This window comes from Salmo salar, chromosome 01 (assembly GCF_965601325.2).
Source record: "Salmo salar chromosome 01, fSalSal1, whole genome shotgun sequence".
Taxonomy (NCBI): Eukaryota; Metazoa; Chordata; class Actinopteri; order Salmoniformes; family Salmonidae; genus Salmo; species Salmo salar.
Genome location: NC_138291.1, coordinates 1234960 through 1260113, shown reverse-complemented (window position 1 = coordinate 1260113; position 25154 = coordinate 1234960). Strand labels below are relative to the sequence as shown.

Below are 25154 nucleotides of genomic sequence, written 5' to 3'. Positions count from 1 at the left end.
AATCTGCCCATATGAACAACATTTATTTTAGGCCATAATAATGTGCAGCCATACATGATTTAATGAAAAGCACTAAACATACACCTTTAATAACAGACTCACGAACACAATCAGGCAATAGGCTACAGCTGGCTTCACAGCTTCCCTGCGAAACTCAATGTATTGTAGCCTCACCCGGATGAAAGAGCGGCGAATAATGAGTTGGCTTCGGCTGTAGTGTTCAGTGTAAAATATGAAACGTTGTGGCTCTGTTCAGGCAGGATCTACTCACCATCGGCTGCGGTCCACGTCGTACTTGTACAGGTCTCCGGACAGTCCGTACTTGTTAGCGCTGAAGGCCTTGTACCCTCCGTGGATGTAGATGGCTCGAGAGGAGGGGTCAAACACACTGCTGTGGCCGTACCCTCCCTGTACCAGGGCTCCATCCGTAACCACTGCACTCCACGTGTTCCTAGCTGGAGCAGTCACAGAACAGAAGGGAAGGTCTACATACACTGAACTCCACGTGTTCCTAGCTGGAGCAGTCACAGAACAGAAGGGAAGGTCTACATACACTGCATTCGGAAAGTATTCAGACCCTTTTCCACTTTGTTACGTTACAGCCTTATTCTAAAATTAATTATTTTTTATCCTTTCTCAATATACACACAATACCCCATAATGACAAAGCAAAAACAGGTTTTCGGAAATGTTTGTAAAATTATCAAAAATATCACATTCACAAAAGTATTCAAACCCTTTAGTCAGTAATTTGTTCAAGCACCTTTGGCAGCGATTACAGCCTCGAGTCTTCTTGCGTATGACACTACAAGCTTGGCACACCTGTATTTGGGGAGTTTCTCCCCATTCTTCTCTGCAGATCCTCTCAAGCTCTGTCAGGTGGGATGGGGAGTGTCGCTGCACAGCTATTTTCAGGTCTCTCCAGAGATGTTCAATCAGGTTCAAGTCCGGGCTCTGGCTGGGCCACTCAAGGACATTCAGAAAATTGTCCCGAAGCCACTTCTCCGTTGTCTTGGCTGTGTGCTTAGGGTCGTTGTCCTGTTGGAAGGTGAACCTTCGCCCCAGTCTGAGGTCCTGCGCACTCAGGAGCAGGTTTTCATCAAGGATCTCTCTGTACTTTGCTCCGTTCATCTTTCCTTTGATCCTGACTAGTCTCCCAGTCCCTGCCACTGAAAAACATCCCCACAACATGATGCTGCCACCGCCATGCTTCACCGTAGGGATGGTGCCACGCTTCCTCCAGATGTGACACTTGGCATTCAGGCCAAAGAGTTCAGTCTTGGTTTCATCAGACCAGAGAATCTTGTTTCTAATAGTCAGAGTCCTTTAGGTGCCTTTTGGCAAACTCCAAGGGGGCTGTCATGTGCCTTTTACTGAGGAGTGGCCACCGTGTTCTCGGGGACCTTCAATGCTTCAGAAATGTTTTGGTACCCTTCCCCAGATCTGTGCCTGGACAAAATCCTGTCTCTGAGCTCTATGGACAATTCCTTCGACCTCATGGCTTGGTTTTTGCACTGACATGCACTGTCAACTGTGGGACCTTATGTAGACAGGTGTGTGCCTTTCCAAATCATGTCCAATCAATTGAATTTACTACAGGTGGACTCCAATCAAGTTGTAGAAACATCCCAAGGATGATCAATGGAAACAGGAGGCATCTGAGCTTTATTTTGAGTCTCATAGCAAAGGGTCTGAATACTTATGTAAATGAGGTATTTCTGTTTTTTATTTTTAATAAATTTGCCAAAATGTCTAAAAACGGCTCCGAATACATTCCGAATGCACTGTGTCACATAACATAACTGTAATCCACATCTGAAACAATAACACAAGCGTTCTGTCTTTAGTTTATAGTTACAAGGGGACCAAACTAAACACATTTAATTAATGATACTAATCTGTTTATAGGACGCTGCTAAACTTAAGGACCAAAGATGAAAAACAGTCAAGTAAATCCACAACTTTATAGGAGGAAAATAGTATTTATAAAAGTGTTCCACACATGTCTTTGCGTCATATAAATCCTATTCACAGTGCCTTCAGAAAGTATTTCTAGTATTCTGTACTATTCCACATTTTGTGGTGTTACAGCCTGAAATCAAAATGGATTTAAAAATAAATCTCATCCATGGGTCTGGAAGGACGCCTGTATCTTTGTACTGGGTCTGGAAGGACGCCTGTATCTTTGTACTGGGTCTGGAAGGACGCCTGTATCTTTGTACTGGGTCTGGAAGGACGCCTGTATCTTTGTACTGGGTCTGGAAGGACGCCTGTATCTTTGTACTGGGTCTGGAAGGACGCCTGTGTCTTTGTACTGGGTCTGGAAGGACGCCTGTATCTTTGTACTGGGTCTGGAAGGACGCCTGTATCTTTGTAGTGACTGGGTCTGGAAGGACGCCTGTATCTTTGTACTGGGTCAGGAAGGACGCCTGTATCTTTGTACTGGGTCTGGAAGGACGCCTGTATCTTTGTAGTGACTGGGTCTGGAAGGACGCCTGTATCTTTGTACTGGGTCTGGAAGGACGCCTGTATCTTTGTAGTGACTGGGTCTGGAAGGACGCCTGTATCTTTGTAGTGACTGGGTCTGGAAGGACGCCTGTATCTTTGTAGTGACTGGGTCTGGAAGGACGCCTGTATCTTTGTAGTGACTGGGTCTGGAAGGACGCCTGTATCTTTGTAGTGACTGGGTCTGGAAGGACGCCTGTATCTTTGTACTGGGTCTGGAAGGACGCCTGTATCTTTGTACTGGGTCTGGAAGGACGCCTGTATCTTTGTAGTGACTGGGTCTGGAAGGACGCCTGTATCTTTGTAGTGACTGGGTCTGGAAGGACGCCTGTATCTTTGTACTGGGTCTGGAAGGACGCCTGTATCTTTGTAGTGACTGGGCCTGGAAGGACGCCTGTATCTTTGTAGTGACTGGGCCTGGAAGGACGCCTGTATCTTTGTACTGGGTCTGGAAGGACGCCTGTATCTTTGTACTGGGTCTGGAAGGACGCCTGTATCTTTGTACTGGGTCTGGAAGGACGCCTGTATCTTTGTACTAGGTCTGGAAGGACGCCTGTATCTTTGTACTGGGTCTGGAAGGACGCCTGTATCTTTGTACTGGGTCAGGAAGGACGCCTGTATCTTTGTACTGGGTCTGGAAGGACGCCTGTATCTTTGTACTGGGTCTGGAAGGACGCCTGTATCTTTGTAGTGACTGGGTCTGGAAGGACGCCTGTATCTTTGTACTGGGTCTGGAAGGACGCCTGTATCTTTGTAGGCTGGGTCTGGAAGGACGCCTGTATCTTTGTACTGGGTCAGGAAGGACGCCTGTATCTTTGTACTGGGTCTGGAAGGACGCCTGTATCTTTGTACTGGGTCAGGAAGGACGCCTGTGTCTTTGTACTGGGTCTGGAAGGACGCCTGTATCTTTGTAGTGACTGGGTCAGGAAGGACGCCTGTATCTTTGTACTGGGTCAGGAAGGACGCCTGTATCTTTGTACTGGGTCTGGAAGGACGCCTGTATCTTTGTACTGGGTCTGGAAGGACGCCTGTATCTTTGTAGTGACTGGGTCTGGAAGGACGCCTGTATCTTTGTACTGGGTCTGGAAGGACGCCTGTATCTTTGTACTGGGTCAGGAAGGACGCCTGTATCTTTGTACTGGGTCAGGAAGGACGCCTGTATCTTTGTACTGGGTCAGGAAGGACGCCTGTATCTTTGTAGTGACTGGGTCAGGAAGGACGCCTGTATCTTTGTACTGGGTCTGGAAGGACGCCTGTATCTTTGTACTGGGTCTGGAAGGACGCCTGTATCTTTGTAGTGACTGGGTCAGGAAGGACGCCTGTATCTTTGTACTGGGTCAGGAAGGACGCCTGTATCTTTGTACTGGGTCAGGAAGGACGCCTGTATCTTTGTACTGGGTCTGGAAGGACGCCTGTATCTTTGTACTGGGTCTGGAAGGACGCCTGTATCTTTGTACTGGGTCTGGAAGGACGCCTGTATCTTTGTACTGGGTCTGGAAGGACGCCTGTATCTTTGTACTGGGTCAGGAAGGACGCCTGTATCTTTGTACTGGGTCTGGAAGGACGCCTGTATCTTTGTACTGGGTCAGGAAGGACGCCTGTATCTTTGTACTGGGTCTGGAAGGACGCCTGTATCTTTGTACTGGGTCTGGAAGGACGCCTGTATCTTTGTACTGGGTCTGGAAGGACGCCTGTATCTTTGCTTACTTACTGACGGTCTTAAAGATCTCCTCCAGGCCTGTCTGTTGGACTCCAAGTACATTGGGGAGGAACCTGACCTTTAAAGATCTCATCCAGGCCTGTCTGTTGGACTCCAAGTACATTGGGGAGGAACCTGACCTCAAAGATCTCATCCAGGCCTGTCTGTTGGACTCCCAGTACCTTGGGGAGGAACCTGACCTTTAAAGATCTCATCCAGGCCTGTCTGTTGGACTCCCAGTACCTTGGGGAGGAACCTGACCTTAAAGATCTCATCCAGGCCTGTCTGTTTGACTCCCAGTACCTTGGGGAGGAACCTGACCTTAAAGATCTCCTCCAGGCCTGTCTGTTTGACTCCCAGTACCTTGGGGAGGAACCTGACCTTAAAGATCTCCTCCAGGCCTGTCTGTTGGACTCCAAGTACCTTGCGGAGGGCGCTGACCTTAAAGATCTCATCCAGGCCTGTCTGTTGGACTCCCAGTACCTTGCTTGCTGTGGTGATAATCCTTCTCAGCATATTTCTCTGGCTGACAGTGTAGACCGGGTGAATTGATACACCAGCCAAAGTGTAGTTAATAACTTCACCACACTCAAAAGGATATTCTGTGTCTGCTTTTTTTTTTACCCATCTACCAATAGGAGCCCTTCTTACCACCATCTACCAATAGGTGCCCTTCTTTGTGAGGCATTGGAAAACCTCCCTGGTCTTTGTGGTTGAATCTGTGTTTGAAATTCACTGCTGGACTGAGGGACCTTACAGATAATTGTATGTGTGGAGTACAGAGATGAGGTAGTCATTCAAAAACCATGTTTAACACTATTACTGCTCACAGAGTCCATGCAATTTATTATGTGACTTGTTCAGCACAGTTTTACTCCTGAACTTATTTAGGCTGACCATAACAAAAGGGTTGAATACTTATTGACTCAAGACATTTCAGCTTTTCATTTTTAATTAATTTGTAAACATTTTTAAAAACATAAATCCACGTTGACATTATGGGGTATTGTGGGTAGGCCAGTGACCAAAAAAATATCTACATTTAATCCATTTTAAATTCAGGCTGTAAGAACAAAGTGGGGAATAAGTCAAGGGGTGTGAACACTTTCTGAAGGCACTGTATACTTCATCATCATCATCATCATCATCACTCACCGATGTCGTACTGCTGCACCTGGCTGATGTATCCATATAGAGGGCAGTGTCCGAAGAGGACCAGCATGACCGGACTGCCTCCCTCCAGCAGGGGGGGCACTACATGAGCAGAGTGTCCCACCACGGCCCACTGTTCCTGGGCTCCAGCGGAGAGGGACACCCAGGTCTGGTTCTGGATGTGGAACACCCACAGCTGGCTGGTCACGTTGCCAGTAGAGTCTATCTTCCCACCGTACATGTAGATCTTTCCCTGGGTTAGAGAGGAGGAACAGGACGTCAGAGAGGAGGAGGAACAGGACGTCAGAGAGGAGGAGGAACGGGACGTCAGAGAGGAGGAGGAACAGGACGTCAGAGAGGAGGAGGAACAGGACGTCAGAGAGGAGGAGGAACAGGACGTCAGAGAGGAGGAGGAACAGGACGTCAGAGAGGAGGAGGAACAGGACGTTAGAGAGGAGGAGGAACAGGACGTTAGAGAGGAGGAGGAACAGGACGTTAGAGAGGAGGAGGAACGGGACGTCAGAGAGGAGGAGGAACAGGACGTCAGAGAGGAGGAGGAACAGGACGTTAGAGAGGAGGAGGAACAGGACGTCAGAGAGGAGGAGGAACAGGACGTTAGAGAGGAGGAGGAACAGGACGTCAGAGAGGAGGAGGAACAGGACGTCAGAGAGGAGGAGGAACGGGACGTCAGAGAGGAGGAGGAACAGGACGTCAGAGAGGAGGAGGAACAGGACGTCAGAGAGGAGGAGGAACAGGACGTCAGAGAGGAGGAGGAACAGGACGTTAGAGAGGAGGAACAGGACGTCAGAGAGGAGGACAAGTCATGACAGCTTATGACTTAACCTTAATTGCTTACTGTTGATAATGGCCACAGGGTTTGGAGAGATTTATTGAGAATTAATTAACGCTTGAGATAAAGAACATTTCTTTAGTATCACAGATGCAGACAGTGAACTCTAACCCAAGACCCACATTCTAAAAAACTAGGGTATAACAGGGGCAATACTAGTGTTATTACTTCATCAATGTTTCTACATCATGACTAGCTAACATGCCTCTAGAACACATACCTCATGTAGTGCCAGAGAGTGTCCATATCGTCCCATGACTGAGTTGACAGAGCGGTTGAGAGACAGCCAGCGATGGGAGCTGAGGTTATACCTGGGAGGAGAGAGAGAGAGAGAGAGAGAGAGAGAAGTTCAGGACCACTGAGCATCAAAGCCAGGACCAGGTAGGCCAGGACCAGGTAGGCCAGGACCAGGTAGACCGGGACCAGGTAGGCCGGGACCAGGTAGACCAGGACCAGGTAGGCCAGGACCAGGTAGACCGGGACCAGGTAGACCGGGACCAGGTAGGCCGGGACCAGGTAGGCCGGGACCAGGTAGGCCGGGACCAGGTAGGCCGGGACCAGGTAGGCCGGGACCAGGTAGACCAGGACCAGGTAGGCCAGGACCAGGTAGGCCAGGACCAGGTAGACCGGGGCCAGGTAGACCGGGCCAGGTAGACCGGGACCAGGTAGGCCGGGACCAGGTAGGCCAGGACCAGGTACACCAGGACCATGTAGGCCAGGACCAGGTAGGACCAGGTAGACCAGGACGAGGTAGACCAGGACCAGGTAGGCCGGGACCAGGTAGGCCAGGACCAGGTAGGCCAGGACCAGGTAGGCCAGGACCAGGTAGGGGTTTGGTCACAGATAAGGTTCTCCATTGAGTCCACTCTCTTGTCCAGGACTAGGCTTAATGTGTGTCTGGGAAACCTAGCCGTTGAGTACAGGATGGGAAACAGGCACCTCTTTCAGAGGCCACTGATAAGGGGACATTGTTTTCCATGGTCCTTCAAGCCGGATAGGAACAACTGTCCTGGTACAGAGCTGATATTTAATACACACACAGCTAATATGTGATATCATAATGTCCAGTGTTATTTTAGATTTTTTATTTTTTGTACTCTTTTTTTCTCCCCAATTTCGTGTTATCCAATTGGTAGTTACAGTCTTGTCTCATCGCTGCAACTCCCGTACGAACTCGGGAGAGGCGAAGGTCGAGAGCCGTGCGTCCTCCGAAATACAACCCAACCAAGTCACACTGTTTATTGACACAATGAAAACTTAATCAGGAAGCCAGCCGCACCAATGTGTCGGAGGAAACACCGTACACCTGGAGACCGTGTCAGAGTGAACTGCACAGGAGTTGCTAGTGCGCGATGGGACAAAGACACCCCTGCCGGCCAAACCCTCCCCTAACTCGGACGGCGCTGGGCCAATTGTGCACCGCCCCATGGGTCTCCCGGTCGCGGCCGCGGAGGCTGGACTCGAACCCAGAATGTGGCTGGCATGTCATGCCCAAGATTGTTAATCTTACCAATAAACTGCGCCACTCGTGAGGCCTTTTGATTTATTTTTAAAGAAATGTCATAAGTGTTTATGTCAACACCTGCTACTAACTAGCCACCTAGCTAGCCAGGTTGCAATAGAGCCCGCTTCGTCTGAAATAGCTAACGAACGTTTCCAGCGCTGTAGAAGCTGTGTTTATTACGGTCTTGTCTGGGACAATATTGACAATCCAGAGTTCCAATGTAGCACATATTTGCTAGCGGAGGACTACAGGAATGAGGTGGCAATGTTCAGCAAACAAATCACAATTCTGCTCAAATTTATGGGGAGAAGGCAAATTGGAACTTTCTAGCTATCAACTCCTATGGCTGGACGCCGCTCAGCCTAATGGATGTATCCGCGCCTTGTCATCTGTCCCTATCCGAATGGCCTGTGCTTCCTGGAACTAGCCCGCCAAGGAAGTCCTCTCCATCTGTCCCTATCCGAATGGCCTGTGCTTCCTGGAACTAGCCTGCCAAGGAAGTCCTCTCCATCTGTCCCTATCCGAATGGCCTGTGCTTCCTGGAACTAGCCTGCCAAGGAAGTCCTCTCCATCTGCTTATCTTCCTCAATCTTGTAATGGAGTAGACTGAGAACAACAAGAAGATTGTTCCAGACAGCCCTGGTCCCATGTCACAAGTCGTGGAAACCGAAGGCAGCGGACGAGAGTAACTGCGAGAGGTTCGGATCAGATAAACATAAGGAATAGCTGCGATGCAATGGTGCCTGATCTACTTGCACCTTCATCGCTGGTACTGCTTGTGTCTGCGACAAAGCTGACTCCAGCTGGCTTCGTTGTCGAGTTTGGCTCCTTTCCCCTCTCTCTGGATCTGATGGGGCACTGCCTGCTGTGGGAGGTCTGGACCTATCGCCGGCAGCAGCAGGCGTACACTATCCTGCTTCTCGTGGACCCGTGAAAGGTTCAACCAATTGTGTGAGGGGTAGGAATGAGCACATTTCTCGATTCCCTTCTCCGGCCGTCGTATTTGGGCAGTTCAATGGTGAGAAATGTCTCAGTCCCTGGAGCAAAAACGTTGTGCTATCCAGGAGCACGAGTACAGGACATCAATAAGCTGCTCCCAAACATTATAAACCAGCATCAGGAAATTTTGTGGGATTCAATGACATTATGAAGGGCAACTTAGAACAGCTAAAGATGGATTTTAAAGAACTGATTGGTTCTCTGCTTGACACCAACAAACATCCAATAATATCTGGCCCTCTGCCCTCCCTAAATCGTGGCATTGAACGGTTCAGCAGTCTTTTAGCCGTCCATATCTTTTAGCCGTCCAACAGCTGGTGCACGATATCTAAGGAAGTCTTGAGGTTTTGCTCGCCTGAGGTAGAGTATCTCATGATAAGCTGTACACCACACTATCGACCTAGAGAGTTTTCTGGAACTAGTTCTGGAACTAGTTCAAGGAACTAGTTCAAGGAACTAGTTCAAGGAAGTTGTAGCTCTGTGGGTGTTACATTTAATGACAATTTTGAAAACCTTCTGGAAACAAAGCTCGTTTCCTGAGGAGGGATGGGATCCACACAAATCATTTGGGTTCCTGGATCCTTTCACAGCATTATAAGGAAGTGTTGAGAAAATGACTTATCATTGAACCAAGCCCAGCTCAGTTAATCCCTACCGTTGTGTCGCTGAGTTGGCATAATGGTCCAGCAAATGTAAATTATCCCAAGGGCATAGGAAGACACTGTAGTAACCTAATTTATGTCTGTCTTACTGCCCTGAATGCCTCTGCTGATCCCACATATATTGTATTTAGTAATCATGTCCCTATGAGCCAGAGATACTGTTAGCGCTGAGGCGGTGTGCCCTAGTAGGAAGTCCACTGTGTGCAGCTCACCCTGCACTAACATAAATAACATCAGCATGTCTACTGCCGCTAAGATTCCCAGTAAAGCAATGAAAAGAAGCAAGCATCCCAGAAAAAAAAAAATAGCCCAAGTTAACATATGTAGCCTAAGAAACAAGGTTCATGAAGTCAATAACTTGCTAGTAACAGATCACATTCATTTTCTGACTATCTCTGTAACTCACATAGATAATACAGTGGTAGCAATACATGTTATAAACATGTATTGCTACCACATCTACAGAAAACACAGAAATGCCAATGGAGGGTGGTAATGCGCCCTATATTAAGAACCTCATTCCTGTAAATATTAGAGAGGATCTCATGTTAAATACTGTTGAAGTAATATGGCTACAGGTCCATCTGCCTCACCTAAAGCCCATTCTTGTGGGAAGCTGCTATAGACCACCAAGTGCTTACAGTCAGTATCTGGATAATGTTAAATACTGTTGAAGTAATATGGCTACAGGATCATCTGCCTCACCTAAAGCCCATTCTGGTGGGAAGCTGCTATAGACCACCAAGTGCTAACGGTCAGTATCTGGATAATACGTGGGAAATCAAAATCAAATAAAATTCATTTTTAATTGTCACATGCGCCGAATACAACAGTGTTACTTGCCTCGAAGCGAGCATAGAAGTAATTCAGCTCGTCTGGTAGGCTGGTGTCACTGGGCAGCTCTCAGCTATGCTTCCCTTTGTAGTCTGTAATAGTTTGCAAGCCCTGCCACATCCGACAAGCGTCAGAGCTAGTGTAGTAGGATTCGATCTTAGTCCTGTATCGACACTTTGCCTGTTTGATGGTTTGTCGGGGGGCATAGCGGGATTTCATATAAGCTTCCGGGTTAGAGTCCCGCTCTTTGAAAGCGGCAGCTCTACCCTTTAGCTCAGTGCAGATGTTGCCTGTAATTCATGGCTTCTGGTTGGGTTATGTACGTACAGTCACTGTGGGGACGACATCATCGATGCACTTATTGATGAAGCTAGTGACTGATGTGGTGTACTCCCCAATGCCATCGGAAGAATCCCAGAACATATTCCAGTCTGTGCTAGCAAAACAGTCCTGTAGCTTAGCATCTGCTTCATCTGACCACTTTTTTATTGACAGAGTCACTGGTGCTTCCTGCTTTAATTTCTGCTTGTAAGCAGGAATCAGGAGGATAGAATTATGGTCAGATTTGCCAAATGGAGGGCGAGGGAGAGCTTTGTACGCGTCTCTGTGTGTGGAGTAAAGGTGGTCTAGAGTTTTCTTCCCTCTGGTTGCACATTTAACATGCTGATATAAATTAGGCAAAACGGATTTAAGTTTCCCTGCATTAAAGTCCCTGGCCACTAGGAGCGCCGCCTCTGGATGAGTGTTTTCCTGTTTGCTTATGGCCGTATACAGCTCATTGAGTGTGGTCTTAGTGCCAGCATCGATCTGTGGTGGTATGTAGACCGCTATGAAAAATACAGATGAAAACTCTCTAGGTAGATAGTGTGGTATACAGCTTATCATGAGATAGTCTACCTCAGGCGAGCAAAACCTCGAGACTTCCTTAGATATCGTGCACCAGCTGTTGTTTACAAATATACATAGACCGCCACCCCTTGTCGTAGAGGCTGCTGTTCTATCCTGCCGATACAGTGCATAACCTGCCAACTATATGTACCGCATGTTGTCGTTCAGCCATGACTCGGTGAAACATAAGATATTACGGTTTTTAATGTCCCGTTGGTAGGATGTACGTGCTTTTAGTCCGTCCAATTGATTATCCAGCGATTGTACATTGGCCAATAGTACGGATGGCATCATAGACTTTCATCAAGCTGCCGACTCAAGAAAAAAAACCTGGTTCAGGTAATCATTCAACCTACCAGGGTAGTTACAAACAGCACATGATCATCAACATGTATTCATCACATCTTTACTAATGCAGCAAAAATTTGCTTTAAAGCGGTATAAAAATCCATCGGATGTATTGATCACAATATAGCAGACATATTTAGGAAAACCAAAGTTCCAAAGGCTGGGCCTAATGTAGTGTATATGAGATCACACAATAAGTTTTGTAGTGATCCCAATGTTGATGATGTAAAGAATATTTGCTGGTCTGTGGTGTGTAATGAGGAGCAACCAAACGCTGCAATTGCTTATTCCAGTTACTAATAAGCATTCACCCTTTAATAAAATTACTAAAAACTGTTAAATCCCCTTGGATTGATGAGGGTAGAGGCAAAAGATATGGCAACTACTTTAATTCCTTTTTTATTGGCAAGATTAACAATCTTGGGCATGACATGCCAGCCACGCCAGCAACAAACGCTGACACTACACATACAAGTATATCTGACCGAATTATGAAAAGATAAGAATTGTACTTTTGAACACCATAAAGTCAGTATGGAAGAGGTGAATGTTTTGTTGTTGTCTATCAACAATGACAAGCCACCAGGGTCTGACAATCTGTATGGAAAATTACTGAGGATAATAGCGGACGATATTGCCACTCACATTTGCCATATCTTCAATTTAAGCCTACTAGAGAGCAGTGCCCTAAGACCTGGAGGGAAGCTAAAGTCATTCTGCTACCTAAGAATAGTAAAGCCCCCTTTACTGGCTCAAATAGCCGAGCAATCAGCCTGTTACCAACCCTTAGTAAACTTCTGGGGAAGATACAATGCTATTTCACAGAAAACAAATGGACAACAGACTTTCAGCATGCTAATAGGGAAGGACACTCAACAAGCACAGAACTTACACAAATGACTGATGATTGGCTGATGATAAAATTATTGTTGAGATTGTTTTGTTAGACTTCAGTGCGGCTTTTGACATCATCAATCGCAGTCTGTTGCTGGAAAAAGGTGTGTGTTCTGACTTTACACCCCCTGCTATAATCGTGGATAAAGAATTCCCTGTCTAACAGAACACCGAGGGTGTTCTTTAATGGAAGCCTCTCAAAAATAATTCAGGTAGAATCAGGCATTCCTCAGGGCAGTTGTCTAGGCCCCTTACACTTTTCAATCTTATTAACGACATGCCACTGGCTTTGAGTAAAGCCTGTGTGTCTATGTATACGGAAAAACCTAACACATCAGCTACTAAATGACTGCAACAATTAACAAAGAGCTGCAGTTAGATTCCGAGTGTGTGGCAAGGAATAAGTTAGATCTAAATATGTCTAAAACTAAAAGCCTAAATAAATAAATAATAAAATAAATAAAGTCCTAAATATTAAAAGCATTGTATTTGGGACAAATCATTCACTAAACCCTGAACCTCAACCAAATCTTCTAATGAAAAATGTGGAAATTGAGCAAGTTGAGGTGACTAAACTGCTTGGAGTAACCCTGGATTGTAAACTGTCATGGTCAAAACATATTGATACAACAGCAGCTAAGATGGGGAGAAGTCTGTCCATAATAAAGCGCTGCTCTGCCTTCTTAACAACACTATCAGCAAGGCAGGTCCTACAGGCCCTAGTTTCTACCTTCTTAACAACACTATCAACAAGGCAGGTCCTACAGGCCCTAGTTTCTACCTTCTTAACAACACTATCAACAAAGCAGGTCCTACAGGCCCTAGTTTCTACCTTCTTAACAACACTATCAACAAGACAGGTCCTACAGGCCCTAGTTTCTACCTTCTTAACAACACTATCAACAAGGCAGGTCCTACAGGCCCTAGTTTCTACCTTCTCAACAACACTATCAACAAGGCAGGTCCTACAGGCCCTAGTTTCTACCTTCTTAACAGCACTATCAGCAAGGCAGGTCCTACAGGTCCTAGTTTCTACCTTCTTAACAACACTATCAACAAGGCAGGTCCTACAGGCCCTAGTTTCTACCTTCTTAACAGCACTATCAACAAGGCAGGTCCTACAAGCCCTAGTTTCTACCTTCTTAACGGCACTATCAACAAGGCAGGTCCTACAGGCCCTAGTTTCTACCTTCTTAACAACAGTATCAACAAGGCAGGTCCTACAGGCCCTAGTTTCTACCTTCTTAACGGCACTATCAACAAGGCAGGTCCTACAGGCCCTAGTTTCTACCTTCTTAAAACTAGTTGGGGATCTTATCCCGGTATAGGGATTCATTGTCAAGAGACCATGGCGGGAAATTCAAAACTGCAAGAATCTAATAATTTCAATTTCTCAAACAATCAACTATTTCTCACAATTTGAAAGATAAACATCTCCTAAATCCAACCACATTGTCCTATTTCAAAGAGGCTTTACGGCGAAAGCATAAAGTTAGGTTATGTTAGGAGAGTACATTGAAAATAGCTGTGTGTAATGTTTTGTCAATTCAAAGACAGGCGTCACCAAAAGCGGATAACCAGCTAGAATTATGCACTAACCTTTGACAATCTTCCTCAGATGACACTCCTAAGACATTATGTTATACAATACATGCATTTTTTGTTCCATCAAGTTCATATTTATATCCAAAATCAGCATTTTACAGTAGCGGTGAAATTCAGATTTTTTTTTTCTCTCAAATGCTTCCGGTGAACAACGTTACAAATTACAAAATTACTATTCGAAAACATTGGTGAATTATAATATTGTCATTCAAATATTCATAGTTTAACATTACGTAAATGCTACTGCATTGCCAGATTTCAAAATAACTTTACTGGGAAATCACAATTTGCAATAAACCGGATGCTGTGCTAAGAACAATAGGCTAGGCTATTCAGGTTAGCACCATCTTGTAACCATGTAATATCAAAATTACTATTGTCAATAATCCCTTACCTTTGATTATCTTCATCCATTGGCACTTCCAGGAATCCCATGTCCACAACAAATGTGGTTTCTTTCAACAAAGTTCACGCTTCAAACAACTTTATAAAGATTGTTGACATCTAGTGGAAGCCGTAGGAAGTGCGAAATGAATCCTTTCTCACTGTGGTATCTAATAACAATGACTCAAAAGAAATAGTACAGCCACAAAATTATTATTTTTTTCTCAGGTTTTTGCCTGCCATATGAGTTTTGTTATACTTACAGACACCATTCAAACAGTTTTAGAAAATTCAGAGTGTTTTCTATCTAAATATGGTAATAATATGCATATCCTAGCTTCTGAGTTGGTGTAGGAGGCAGTTAAAAATGGGCACATATTTTTTACCAAATTCTCAATACTGCACCCTAGCCCCAACAGGTTACGGCACTATCAACAAGGCTGGTCCTACAGGCCCTAGTTTCTACCTTCTTAATAACGGCACTATCAACAAGGCAGGTCCTACAGGCCCTAGTTTCTACCTTCTTAATAACGGCACTATCAACAAGGCAGGTCCTACAGGCCCTAGTTTCTACCTTCTTAATAACGGCACTATCAACAAGGCAGGTCCTACAGGCCCTAGTTTCTACCTTCTTAACAGCACTATCAACAAGGCAGGTCCTACAGGCCCTAGTTTCTACCTTCTTAACGGCACTATCAACAAGGCAGGTCCTACAGGCCCTAGTTTCTACCTTCTTAACAACACTATCAACAAGGCAGGTCCTACAGGCCCTAGTTTCTACCTTCTTAACAGCACTATCAACAAGGCAGGTCCTACAGGCCCTAGTTTCTACCTTCTTAACAGCACTATCAACAAGGCAGGTCCTACAGGCCCTAGTTTCTACCTTCTTAACAACACTATCAACAAGGCAGGTCCTACAGGCCCTAGTCTCTACCTTAACAGCACTATCAACAAGGCAGGTCCTACAGGCCCTAGTCTCTACCTTAACAGCACTATCAACAAGGCAGGTCCTACAGACCCTAGTTTCTACCTTCTTAACAGCACTATCAACAAGGCAGGTCCTACAGGCCCTAGTTTTGTCGCACCTGGACTACTGTTCAGTCGTGTGGTCAGGTGCCACAAACGGGACTTAGGAAAATTGCAATTAGCTCAGAACAGGGCAGCACGGCTGTACGCAGAGAGCTAACATTAATAATATGCATGTCAATCTCTCCTGGCTAAAAGTGGAGGAAATTGACTTCATCACTACTTGTAATTGTGAGAGGTATTGCCATGTTGAATGCACCCAAGCTGTCTTTTTGAACTAGTGGCACACAGCTCAGACACCCCACACATACCCCACAAGACATGCCACCAGAGGTCTCTTCACAGTCCCCAGGTCCAGAACAGACTATGGGAGGAGCACAGTCCTACATAGAGCCATGACTACATGGAACTCTATTCCACATCAGGTAACTGATGCAGCGGTAGAATCAGATTCATAAAACAGATAAAAATACACCTTATGGAACAGCGGGGACTGTGAAGAGACACAAACATAGGCACAGACACATGAATAAACACACACACTATACACAGATGGATTTTGTGTTGTAGATGTGTGGAAGTAGAGTAGGGGTCTGAGGGCACACAGTGTATTGTGTTGTGGAATCTGTTGTGAATCTGTAATTAATGTGTTGTAATGTTTTTACAATTGTACAACTGCCTTAATGTTGCTGTACCCCAGGAAGAGTAGCTGCTGCCTTGGCAGGAACAAATGGGGATCCATAATAAACCCCAGGAAGAGTAGCTGCTGCCTTGACAGGAACTAATGTGGATCCATAATAAATATAAACACAGTACTTACGCTGTAATCATCTGGTAGTCTGAGGAGTTGAAGACGTAACCCCCGATGACCCACATGATCCCCTGGTCCACTACAGCCTTGTGGGAAGCCCTGGCCAGACCTGGCTCGGGGTACTCCTCCCGCTGCCAGAACGAGGAGTTGGCTGGGACGGACACAGAGCAGCCTGGACCTGATGGGGAAGAGAAGATGGATGAGTGACGGATTAGATCTCCACGACTAGCCTGGTCTCCACGACTAGCCTGGTCTCCACGACAAGCCTGGTCTCCGCGACTAGCCTGGTCTCCGCGACTAGCCTGGTCTCCGCGACCAGCCTGGTCTCCACGACTAGCCTGGTAATATGCAGACTATCACTTACGTAGACAATACATCATATTTAAAAAAATAAACATACATTTGAAGACGGAAGTTTACATACACTTAGGTTGGAGTCATTAAAACTAGTTTTTCTACCACTCCACAAATGTCTTGTTAACCTCTCTGGGGTAGGGGGCAGTATTTTGACATCCGGATGAAAAGCGTGCCCAAAGTAAACTGCCTGTTACTCAGGCCCAGAAGCTAGGATGTGCATATAATTGGTAGATTTGGATAGAAAACACAAAAGTTTCTAAAACTGTTAAAATAACATCTGTGAGTATAACAGAACTGATTTGGCAGGCGAAACCCCGAGGACAAACCATCCAGGGGAATTTTTTTTTGAGGTCATAGGATTTTCCAATAGTTTTCTTTTGGGACTCACTTATTATTAGGAACCTGGTTGCAGTTCCTATGGCTTCCACTAGATGTCAACATTCTTTAGAAATTGTTCGATGTTTTTCTATTGAGAAATGAAGAAGTAGGCCTATTCATTGTAAGTGTCACTCCAGGTGCCCCCTACCCTAGTGAGGTTAAATTGTTTAACTTGGGTCAAAGGGTTCAGGTAGCCTTCCACAAGAATTTTGGCCCAGTCCTCCTGGCAGAGCTGGTGTAACTGAGTCAGGTTTGTAGGCCTCCTTGCTCGCACACGCTTTTTCAGTTCTGCCCACAAATGTTCTATAGGATAGAGATCAGGGCTTTGTGATGGCCACTCCAATACCTTGACTTTCTACTTAAGCCATTTTGCCACAACTTTGGAAGTATGCTTGGGGTCGTTGTCCATTTGGAAGACCCATTTGCGACCAAGCTTTAACTTCCTGACTGATGTCTTGAGATTTTGCTTCAATATATTCACATCATTTTCCTTCCTCACAATGCCATCTGTTTTGTGAAGTGCACCAGTCCCTCCTGCAGCAAAGCACCCCCACAACATGATGCTGCCACCCCCATGCTTCACAGTTGGGATGGTGTTCTTCGGCTTGCAAGCATCTCCCTTTTTCCTTCAAACATAACGATGGTCATTATGGCCAAACAGTTCTATTTTTGTTTCATCAGACCAGAGGATATTTCTCCAGAAAGTACGATCTTTGTCACCATTTGCAGTTGCAAACCGTAGTCTGGCTTTTTTATGGCGGTTTTGGAACAGTGGCTTCTTCCTTGCTGAGCAGCCTTTCAGGTTATGTTGATATAAGACTCGTTTTACTGTGGATATAGATACTTTTGTACCTGTTTCCTCCAGCATCTTTACAAGGTCCTTTGCTGTTGTTCTGGGATTGATTTGCACTTTTCGCACCAAAGTACGTTCATCTCTAGGAGACAGAATGAGTCTCCTTCCTGAGCGGTATGACGGCTGCGTGGTCCCATGGTGTTTATACGTACTATTGTTTGTTCAGATGAACGTGGTACCTTCAGGCATTTGGAAATTGCTCCCAAGTGTATGTAAACTTCCGACTTCAACTGTATGTAGAAGTTCATAGACAATGTGATGAGTCTCTTATAGGTAGAACACAGAGGTCAATAACATTAGTGGCTGAGGGTCAGAGTGCTGATCTAGAATCAGTTTGCCAATCCTAGAGAAGCATACATACTCTGAAATGATTATTGAATAGGGGCCTTGTAGTTAGATAGAGACTGTGCCCACCTTGCCACCCAGGTTGGCATCGACATGTCTTTGTGTCCTGAAGGCAGTGTCCCCTGTCAGGCCAACCACAGTCTGACAGGCAGTAAGGGACATCACAGGCCTCGCCCTTCCAATTGGATTCACAGTCACAATAAACAGCACCTGTTAAGTTCCCAACGCGACACTCCCCTCGGCCTGAACAGTTGTTAGGGCACGTGTTCACCCTGGGGGAGGGGGGTGAGACAGAGAGAGAAAAATAACACAGGGGTAAGAATGTGTTCACCCTGGGGGAGGGGGGGGGGGGTGAGAAAGAGAATGATGGTCGGATGAGATTAGAAGGGATTTAAATATACTGATTCATTGTTTAATCAAGTGTAATGATGTATGCTAATGAGGGAGGAGGAGGCAAAGAGGATCATAATATGAAACTCTACAACATCAAATATTGTAGAACGACAGCAATAGATGAGTAGTGAGACAGTCTGCTTCTATTTCATGTTATTCTGACTGCAGCAGTAGACAGGTTTGGTGTTTGGGCTCTTTGATACACACTGGGGCCCAATGAGACGAGACAGAGAGAGAGCGAGAGAGAGAGCGAGAGAGAGAGCGAGAGAGAGAGAGAGAGAGCGAGAGAGAGAGAGAGAGAGAGAGAGACAGAGAGAGAGACAGAGAGAGAGACAGAGAGAGAGACAGAGAGAGAGACAGAGAGACAGAGAGACAGAGAGAGAGAGAGAGAGAGACAGAGACACACTGGGGCCAGATGAGACACTACAGAGAGAGAGAGAGAGAGAGAGAGAGAGAGAGAGAGAGAGAGAGAGAGAGAGAGACACTGGGGCCCAATGAGACACTACAGAGAGAGAGAGAGAGAGAGAGAGAGAGAGACAGACACTGGGGCCCAATGAGACACTACAGAGAGAGAGAGACACTGGGGCCCAATGAGACGAGACGAGACAGAGAGAGACAGAGAGAGACAGAGAGAGACTAGGGCCCAATGAGACACTGCAGTGGGGGGAAAAAAGTATTTGATCCCCTGCTGATTTTGTACGTTTGCTCACTGACAAAGAAATGATCAGTCTATAATTTTAATAGTAGGTTTATTTGAACAGTGAGAGACAGAATAACAACAAAAAAATCCAGAAAAACGCATGTCAAAAATGTTATAAATTGATTTGCATTTTAATGAGGGAAATAAGTATTTGACCCCTCTGCAAAACATGACTTAGTACTTGGTGGCAAAACCCTTGTTGGCAATCACAGAGGTCAGACGTTTCTTGTAGTTTGCCACCAGGTTTGCACACATCTCAGGAGGGATTTTGTCCCACTCCTCTTTGCAGATCTTCTCCAAGTCATTAAGGTTTCGAGGCTGACGTTTGGCAACTCGAACCTTCAGCTCCCTCCACAGATTTTCTATGGGATTAAGGTCTGGAGACTGGCTAGGCCACTCCAGGACCTTAATGTGCTTCTTCTTGAGCCACTCCTTTGTTGCCTTGGCCGTGTGTTTTGGGTCATTGTCATGCTGGAATACCCATCCACGACCCATTTTCAATGCCCTGGCTGAGGGAAGGAGCTTCTCACCCAAGATTTGATGGTACATGGCCCCGTCCTTTGATGCGGTGAAGCTGTCCTGTCCCCTTAGCAGAAAAACACACCCAAAGCATAATGTTTCCACCTCCATGTTTGACGGTGGTGTTCTTGGGGTCATAGGCAGCATTCCTCCTCCTCAAAACAGGGCGAGTTGAGTTGATGCCATAGAGCTCCATTTTGGTCTCATCTGACCACAACACTTTCACCCAGTTGTCCTCTGAATCATTCAGATATTCATTGGCAAACTTCAGACGGGCATGTATATGTGCTTTCTTGAGCAGGGGGACCTTGGGGGCGCTGCAGGATTTCAGTCCTTCACGGCGTAGTGTGTTAGCAATTGTTTTCTTGGTGACTATGGTCCCAGCTGCCTTGAGATCATTGACAAGATCCTCCCGTGTAGTTCTGGGCTGATTCCTCACCGTTCTCATGATCATTGCAACTCCACGAGGTGAGATCTTGCATGGAGCCCCAGGCCGAGGGAGATTGACAGTTCTTTTGTGTTTCTTCCATTTGCAAATAATCGCACCAACTGTTGTCACCTTCTCACCAAGCTGCTTGGCGATGGTCTTGTAGCCCATTCCAGCCTTGTGTAGTTATACAATCTTGTCCCTGACATCCTTGGAGAGCTCTTTGGTCTTGGCCATGGTGGAGAGTTTGGAATCTGATTGATTGATTGCTTCTGTGGACAGGTGTCTTTTATACAGGTAACAAACTGAGATTAGGAGCACTCCCTTTAAGAGTGTGCTCCTAATCTCAGCTCGTTACCTGTATAAAAGACACCTGGACCCCAGAAATCTTTCTGATTGAGAGGGGGTCAAATACTTATTTCCCTCATTAAAATGCAAATAAATTTATGACATTTCTGACATGCGTTTTTCTGGATATTTGTGTTGTTATTCTGTCTTTCACTGTTCAAATAAACCTACCATTAAAATTATAGACTGATCCTTTCTTTGTCAGTGGGCAAACGTACAAAATCAGCAGGGGATCAACTACTTTTTCCCCCCACTGTACACAGAGAGAGAGAGACACTGGGGCCAGATGAGACACTACAGAGAGAGAGAGACACTGGGGCCCGAGGAGCTTTCTTTGATCCGTTTCTCAGTGCATCACCATGGAGACAGGACCAGTACCCAGCAGAACTCTGGGTCGTTTGTGTTGTGCCCTTCAAAGATGTTGGGGGTCAGGGCTAACAAGCCTGGTTAACTAAGTTCATTATCTCTTCCTGTTAGCCTGGTTAACTAACTTCATTATCTCTTCCTGTTATCCTGGTTAACTAACTGCATTATCTCTTCCTGTTAGCCTGGTTAACTAACTGCATTATCCCTTCCCGTTAGCCTGGTTAACTAACTGCATTATCCCGTCCCGTTAGCCTGGTTAACTAACTGCATTATCCCGTCCCGTTAGCCTGGTTAACTAACTGCATTATCCCGTCCCGTTAGCCTGGTTAACTAACTGCATTATCTCTCCCCGTTAGCCTGGTTAACTAACTGCATTATCTCTTCCTGTTAGCCTGGTTAACTAACTGCATTATCTCTTCCTGTTAGCCTGGTTAACTAACTGCATTATCCCTTCCCGTTAGCCTGGTTAACTAACTGCATTATCCCTTCCCGTTAGCCTGGTTAACTAACTGCATTATCCTTTCCCGTTAGCCTGGTTAACTAACTGCATTATCCCGTCCCGTTAGCCTGGTTAACTAACTGCATTATCCCGTCCCGTTAGCCTGGTTAACTAACTGCATTATCTCTTCCTGTTAGCCTGGTTAACTAACTGCATTATCCCTTCCCGTTAGCCTGGTTAACTAACTGCATTATCCCTTCCCGTTAGCCTGGTTAACTAACTGCATTATCCTTTCCCGTTAGCCTGGTTAACTAACTGCATTATCCCGTCCCGTTAGCCTGGTTAACTAACTGCATTATCCCGTCCCGTTAGCCTGGTTAACTAACTGCATTATCTCTTCCTGTTAGCCTGGTTAACTAACTGCATTATCCCTTCCCGTTAGCCTGGTTAACTAACTGCATTATCCCTTCCCGTTAGCCTGGTTAACTAACTGCATTATCCTTTCCCGTTAGCCTGGTTAACTAACTGCATTATCCCGTCCCGTTAGCCTGGTTAACTAACTGCATTATCCCGTCCCGTTAGCCTGGTTAACTAACTGCATTATCTCTCCCCGTTAGCCTGGTTAACAAAGTGCATTATCTCTTCCTGTTAGCCTGGTTAACTAAGTGCATTATCTCTTCCTGTTATCCTGGTTAACAAAGTGCATTATCTCTTCCTGTTAGCCTGGTTAACTAAGTGCATTATCTCTTCCTGTTATCCTGGTTAACTAACTGCATTATCTCTTCCCGTTATCCTGGTTAACTAACTGCATTATCTCTTCCCGTTAGCCTGGTTAACTAACTGCATTATCTCTTCCTGTTAGCCTGTTTAACTAACGGCATTATCTCTTCCTGTTAGCCTGGTTAACTAAGTGCATTATCTCTTCCTGTTAGCCTGGTTAACTAACTGCATTATCTCTTCCTGCTAGCCTGGTTAACTAAGTGCATTATCTCTTCCTGTTAGCCTGGTTAACTAACTGCTTTATCTCTTCCTGCTATCCTGGTTAACTAAGTTCATTATCTCTTCCTGTTAGCCTGGTTAACTAAGTGCATTATCTCTTCCTGTTAGCCTGGTTAACTAAGTGCATTATCTCTTCCTGTTAGCCTGGTTAACTAAGTGCATTATCTCTTCCTGTTAGCCTGGTTAACTAACGGCATTATCTCTTCCTGCTACTCCCTTTTATATTTAGCGATCCAGTTTACAAAACAAAGTGGCACTTTTCCTCTTTTGGTAAAGAGCTACTGCAGCTACTGTCCAGACTCACCTGTTACTAAGAAGAGGCCCTGCAAGGTCAGACTCACCTGTAGGAGACGCTGAACACAGTCAGGTTATAAGGTCAGGGGTTAAAGGTTACCTATATGAGATGTTGAAGCCGGTCAGGTTATAAGCAGCGTCGCTGAAGAAGTGGAGGAGAGCGTAACCAGACTGTGAAACCACCTCCGGAACCGTCTCGTTGCCATAGCGCTCAGGAACTATCAACCCACTGCAACAAGGACGGACAACACCCATCAACACCCTGAATAATTTATCGTTACCCAGGTAAATCAATAATTCACCGTTACCCAGGTAAATCAATAATTCACCGTTACCCAGGTAAATCAATAACTTATCGTTAACCAGGTAAATCAATAATTCATCGTTACCCAGGTAAATCAATAATTCACCGTTACCCAGGTAAATCAATAATTCATCGTTACCCAGGTAAATCAATAACTTATCGTTAACCAGGTAAATCAATAATTTATTGTTAACCAGGTACATCAACATCTCTTGTAACAACATAAATCATCAGGTAAATCATTAACAACATTATGCAGGTTCATTAACGGATCAATGAAAGACATTCCTCAGTTGAAGTAATGCAGTTTGAGAACAGCAGTGAGGAGCAGATGTCTATGATCATGACAACAACAGGCCTCTTGGATCTCCTGGTTGACCTCAGAGTAACAGGTCATTACAGAGAACTCTCCCTCCACATCTCTCATACTGCACCTCACACTGTCATACCACTGCTATCAACCCAATACAAGGTACCACTGCTATCAACCCAATACAAGGTACCACTGCTATCAACCCAATACAAGGTACCACTGCTATCAACCCAATACAAGGTACCACTGCTATCAACCCAATACAAGGTACCACTGCTATCAACCCAATACAAGGTACCACTGCTATCAACCCAATACAAGGTACCACTGCTATCAACCCAATACAAGGTACCACTGCTATCAACCCAATACAAGGTACCACTGCTATCAACCCAATACAAGGTACCACTGCTATCAACCCAATACAAGGTACCACTGCTATCAACCCAATACAAGGTACCACTGCTATCAACCCAATACAAGGTACCACTGCTATCAACCCAATACAAGGTACCACTGCTATCAACCCAATACAAGGTACCACTGCTATCAACCCAATACAAGGTACCACTGCTATCAACCCAATACAAGGTACCACTGCTATCAACCCAATACAAGGTACCACTGCTATCAACCCAATACAAGGTACCACTGCTATCAACCCAATACAAGGTACCACTGCTATCAACCCAATACAAGGTACCACTGCTATCAACCCAATACAAGGTACCACTGCTATCAACCCAATACAAGGTATCACTGCTATCAACCCAATACAAGGTACCACTGCTATCAACCCAATACAAGGTACCACTGCTATCAACCCAATACAAGGTATCACTGCTATCAACCCAATACAAGGTATCACTGCTATCAACCCAATACAAGGTACCACTGCTATCAACCCAATACAAGGTACCACTGCCATCAACCCAATACAAGGTATCACTGCTATCAACCCAATACAAGGTACCACTGCTATCAACCCAATACAAGGTACCACTGCTATCAACCCAATACAAAGTACCACTGCTATCAACCCAATACAAGGTACCACTGCTATCAACCCAATACAAGGTATCACTGCTATCAACCCAATACAAGGTACCACTGCTATCAACCCAATACAAGGTACCACTGCTATCAACCCAATACAAGGTATCACTGCTATCAACCCAATACAAGGTACCACTGCTATCAACCCAATACAAGGTACCACTGCTATCAACCCAATACAAGGTATCACTGCTATCAACCCAATACAAGGTACCACTGCTATCAACCCAATACAAGGTACCACTGCTATCAACCCAATACAAGGTACCACTGCTATCAACCCAATACAAGGTATCACTGCTATCAACCCAATACAAGGTACACCTACAATCACCACCACCACCACCACCACCACCACCACCTACAATCACCACCTAAAACCACCACCGCCACTACCTACAAATCACCACAACCACACCTACACATACAGGTGGACCACCACCCTCCCTGTACCCACCTGAAGGCAGCCAGTAGAGGAGTGTAGATAGAGTCACCATCGTACACATACAGGTGGTCCCAGCTACACTCTGTAGCAAAGTGGTCCAACCTCAGTCTGAGGATGCTGTTGGGCCTGCAGGACAGAGACAGAATACAGTTAGGCCTTTGGTTGGAGAAACATGATTAGCCTTTAGTTCAACTAAACATGGATAACCTCAGGTCAAGGAGACACTGTTAAGATAAACATGGATATGGTTGAAGTTCAGTTTGAGGATGGTGTTGAAAAAAGTATTGGCTGAATCCCAGAATGCACTAGAGGTCGACCGATTAATCGGAATGGCCGATTAATTAGGGCCGATTTCAAGACTTCATAACAATCGGAAATCTGTATTTGTGGACGCCGATTTGGCCGATGTTTTTTTTTGTTGGGGACCTTTATTTAACTGGGAAAGTCAGTTATGAAC

At 45.5% G+C, this 25154-nt stretch overlaps 1 protein-coding gene across 8 annotated transcripts in view; it reads right to left on the bottom strand.

Moving 5' to 3' along the window:
- Positions 1-25154, bottom strand: part of LOC106610160 (attractin) — a 200869-nt gene that overhangs the window by 159440 nt on the left and 16275 nt on the right. For all 8 annotated transcript variants that reach the window (XM_045704524.2, XM_045704555.2, XM_045704577.2 and 5 more), the window contains exons 3-9: positions 24710-24823; positions 22680-22808; positions 18164-18366; positions 16171-16339; positions 6427-6517; positions 5360-5609; positions 272-455 (exon numbers count right to left, since the gene is read on the bottom strand). In XM_045704524.2, coding sequence (XP_045560480.1) covers positions 272-455; positions 5360-5609; positions 6427-6517; positions 16171-16339; positions 18164-18366; positions 22680-22808; positions 24710-24823 — 1140 coding nt within the window. The remainder of the gene's footprint in view (positions 1-271; positions 456-5359; positions 5610-6426; positions 6518-16170; positions 16340-18163; positions 18367-22679; positions 22809-24709; positions 24824-25154) is intronic.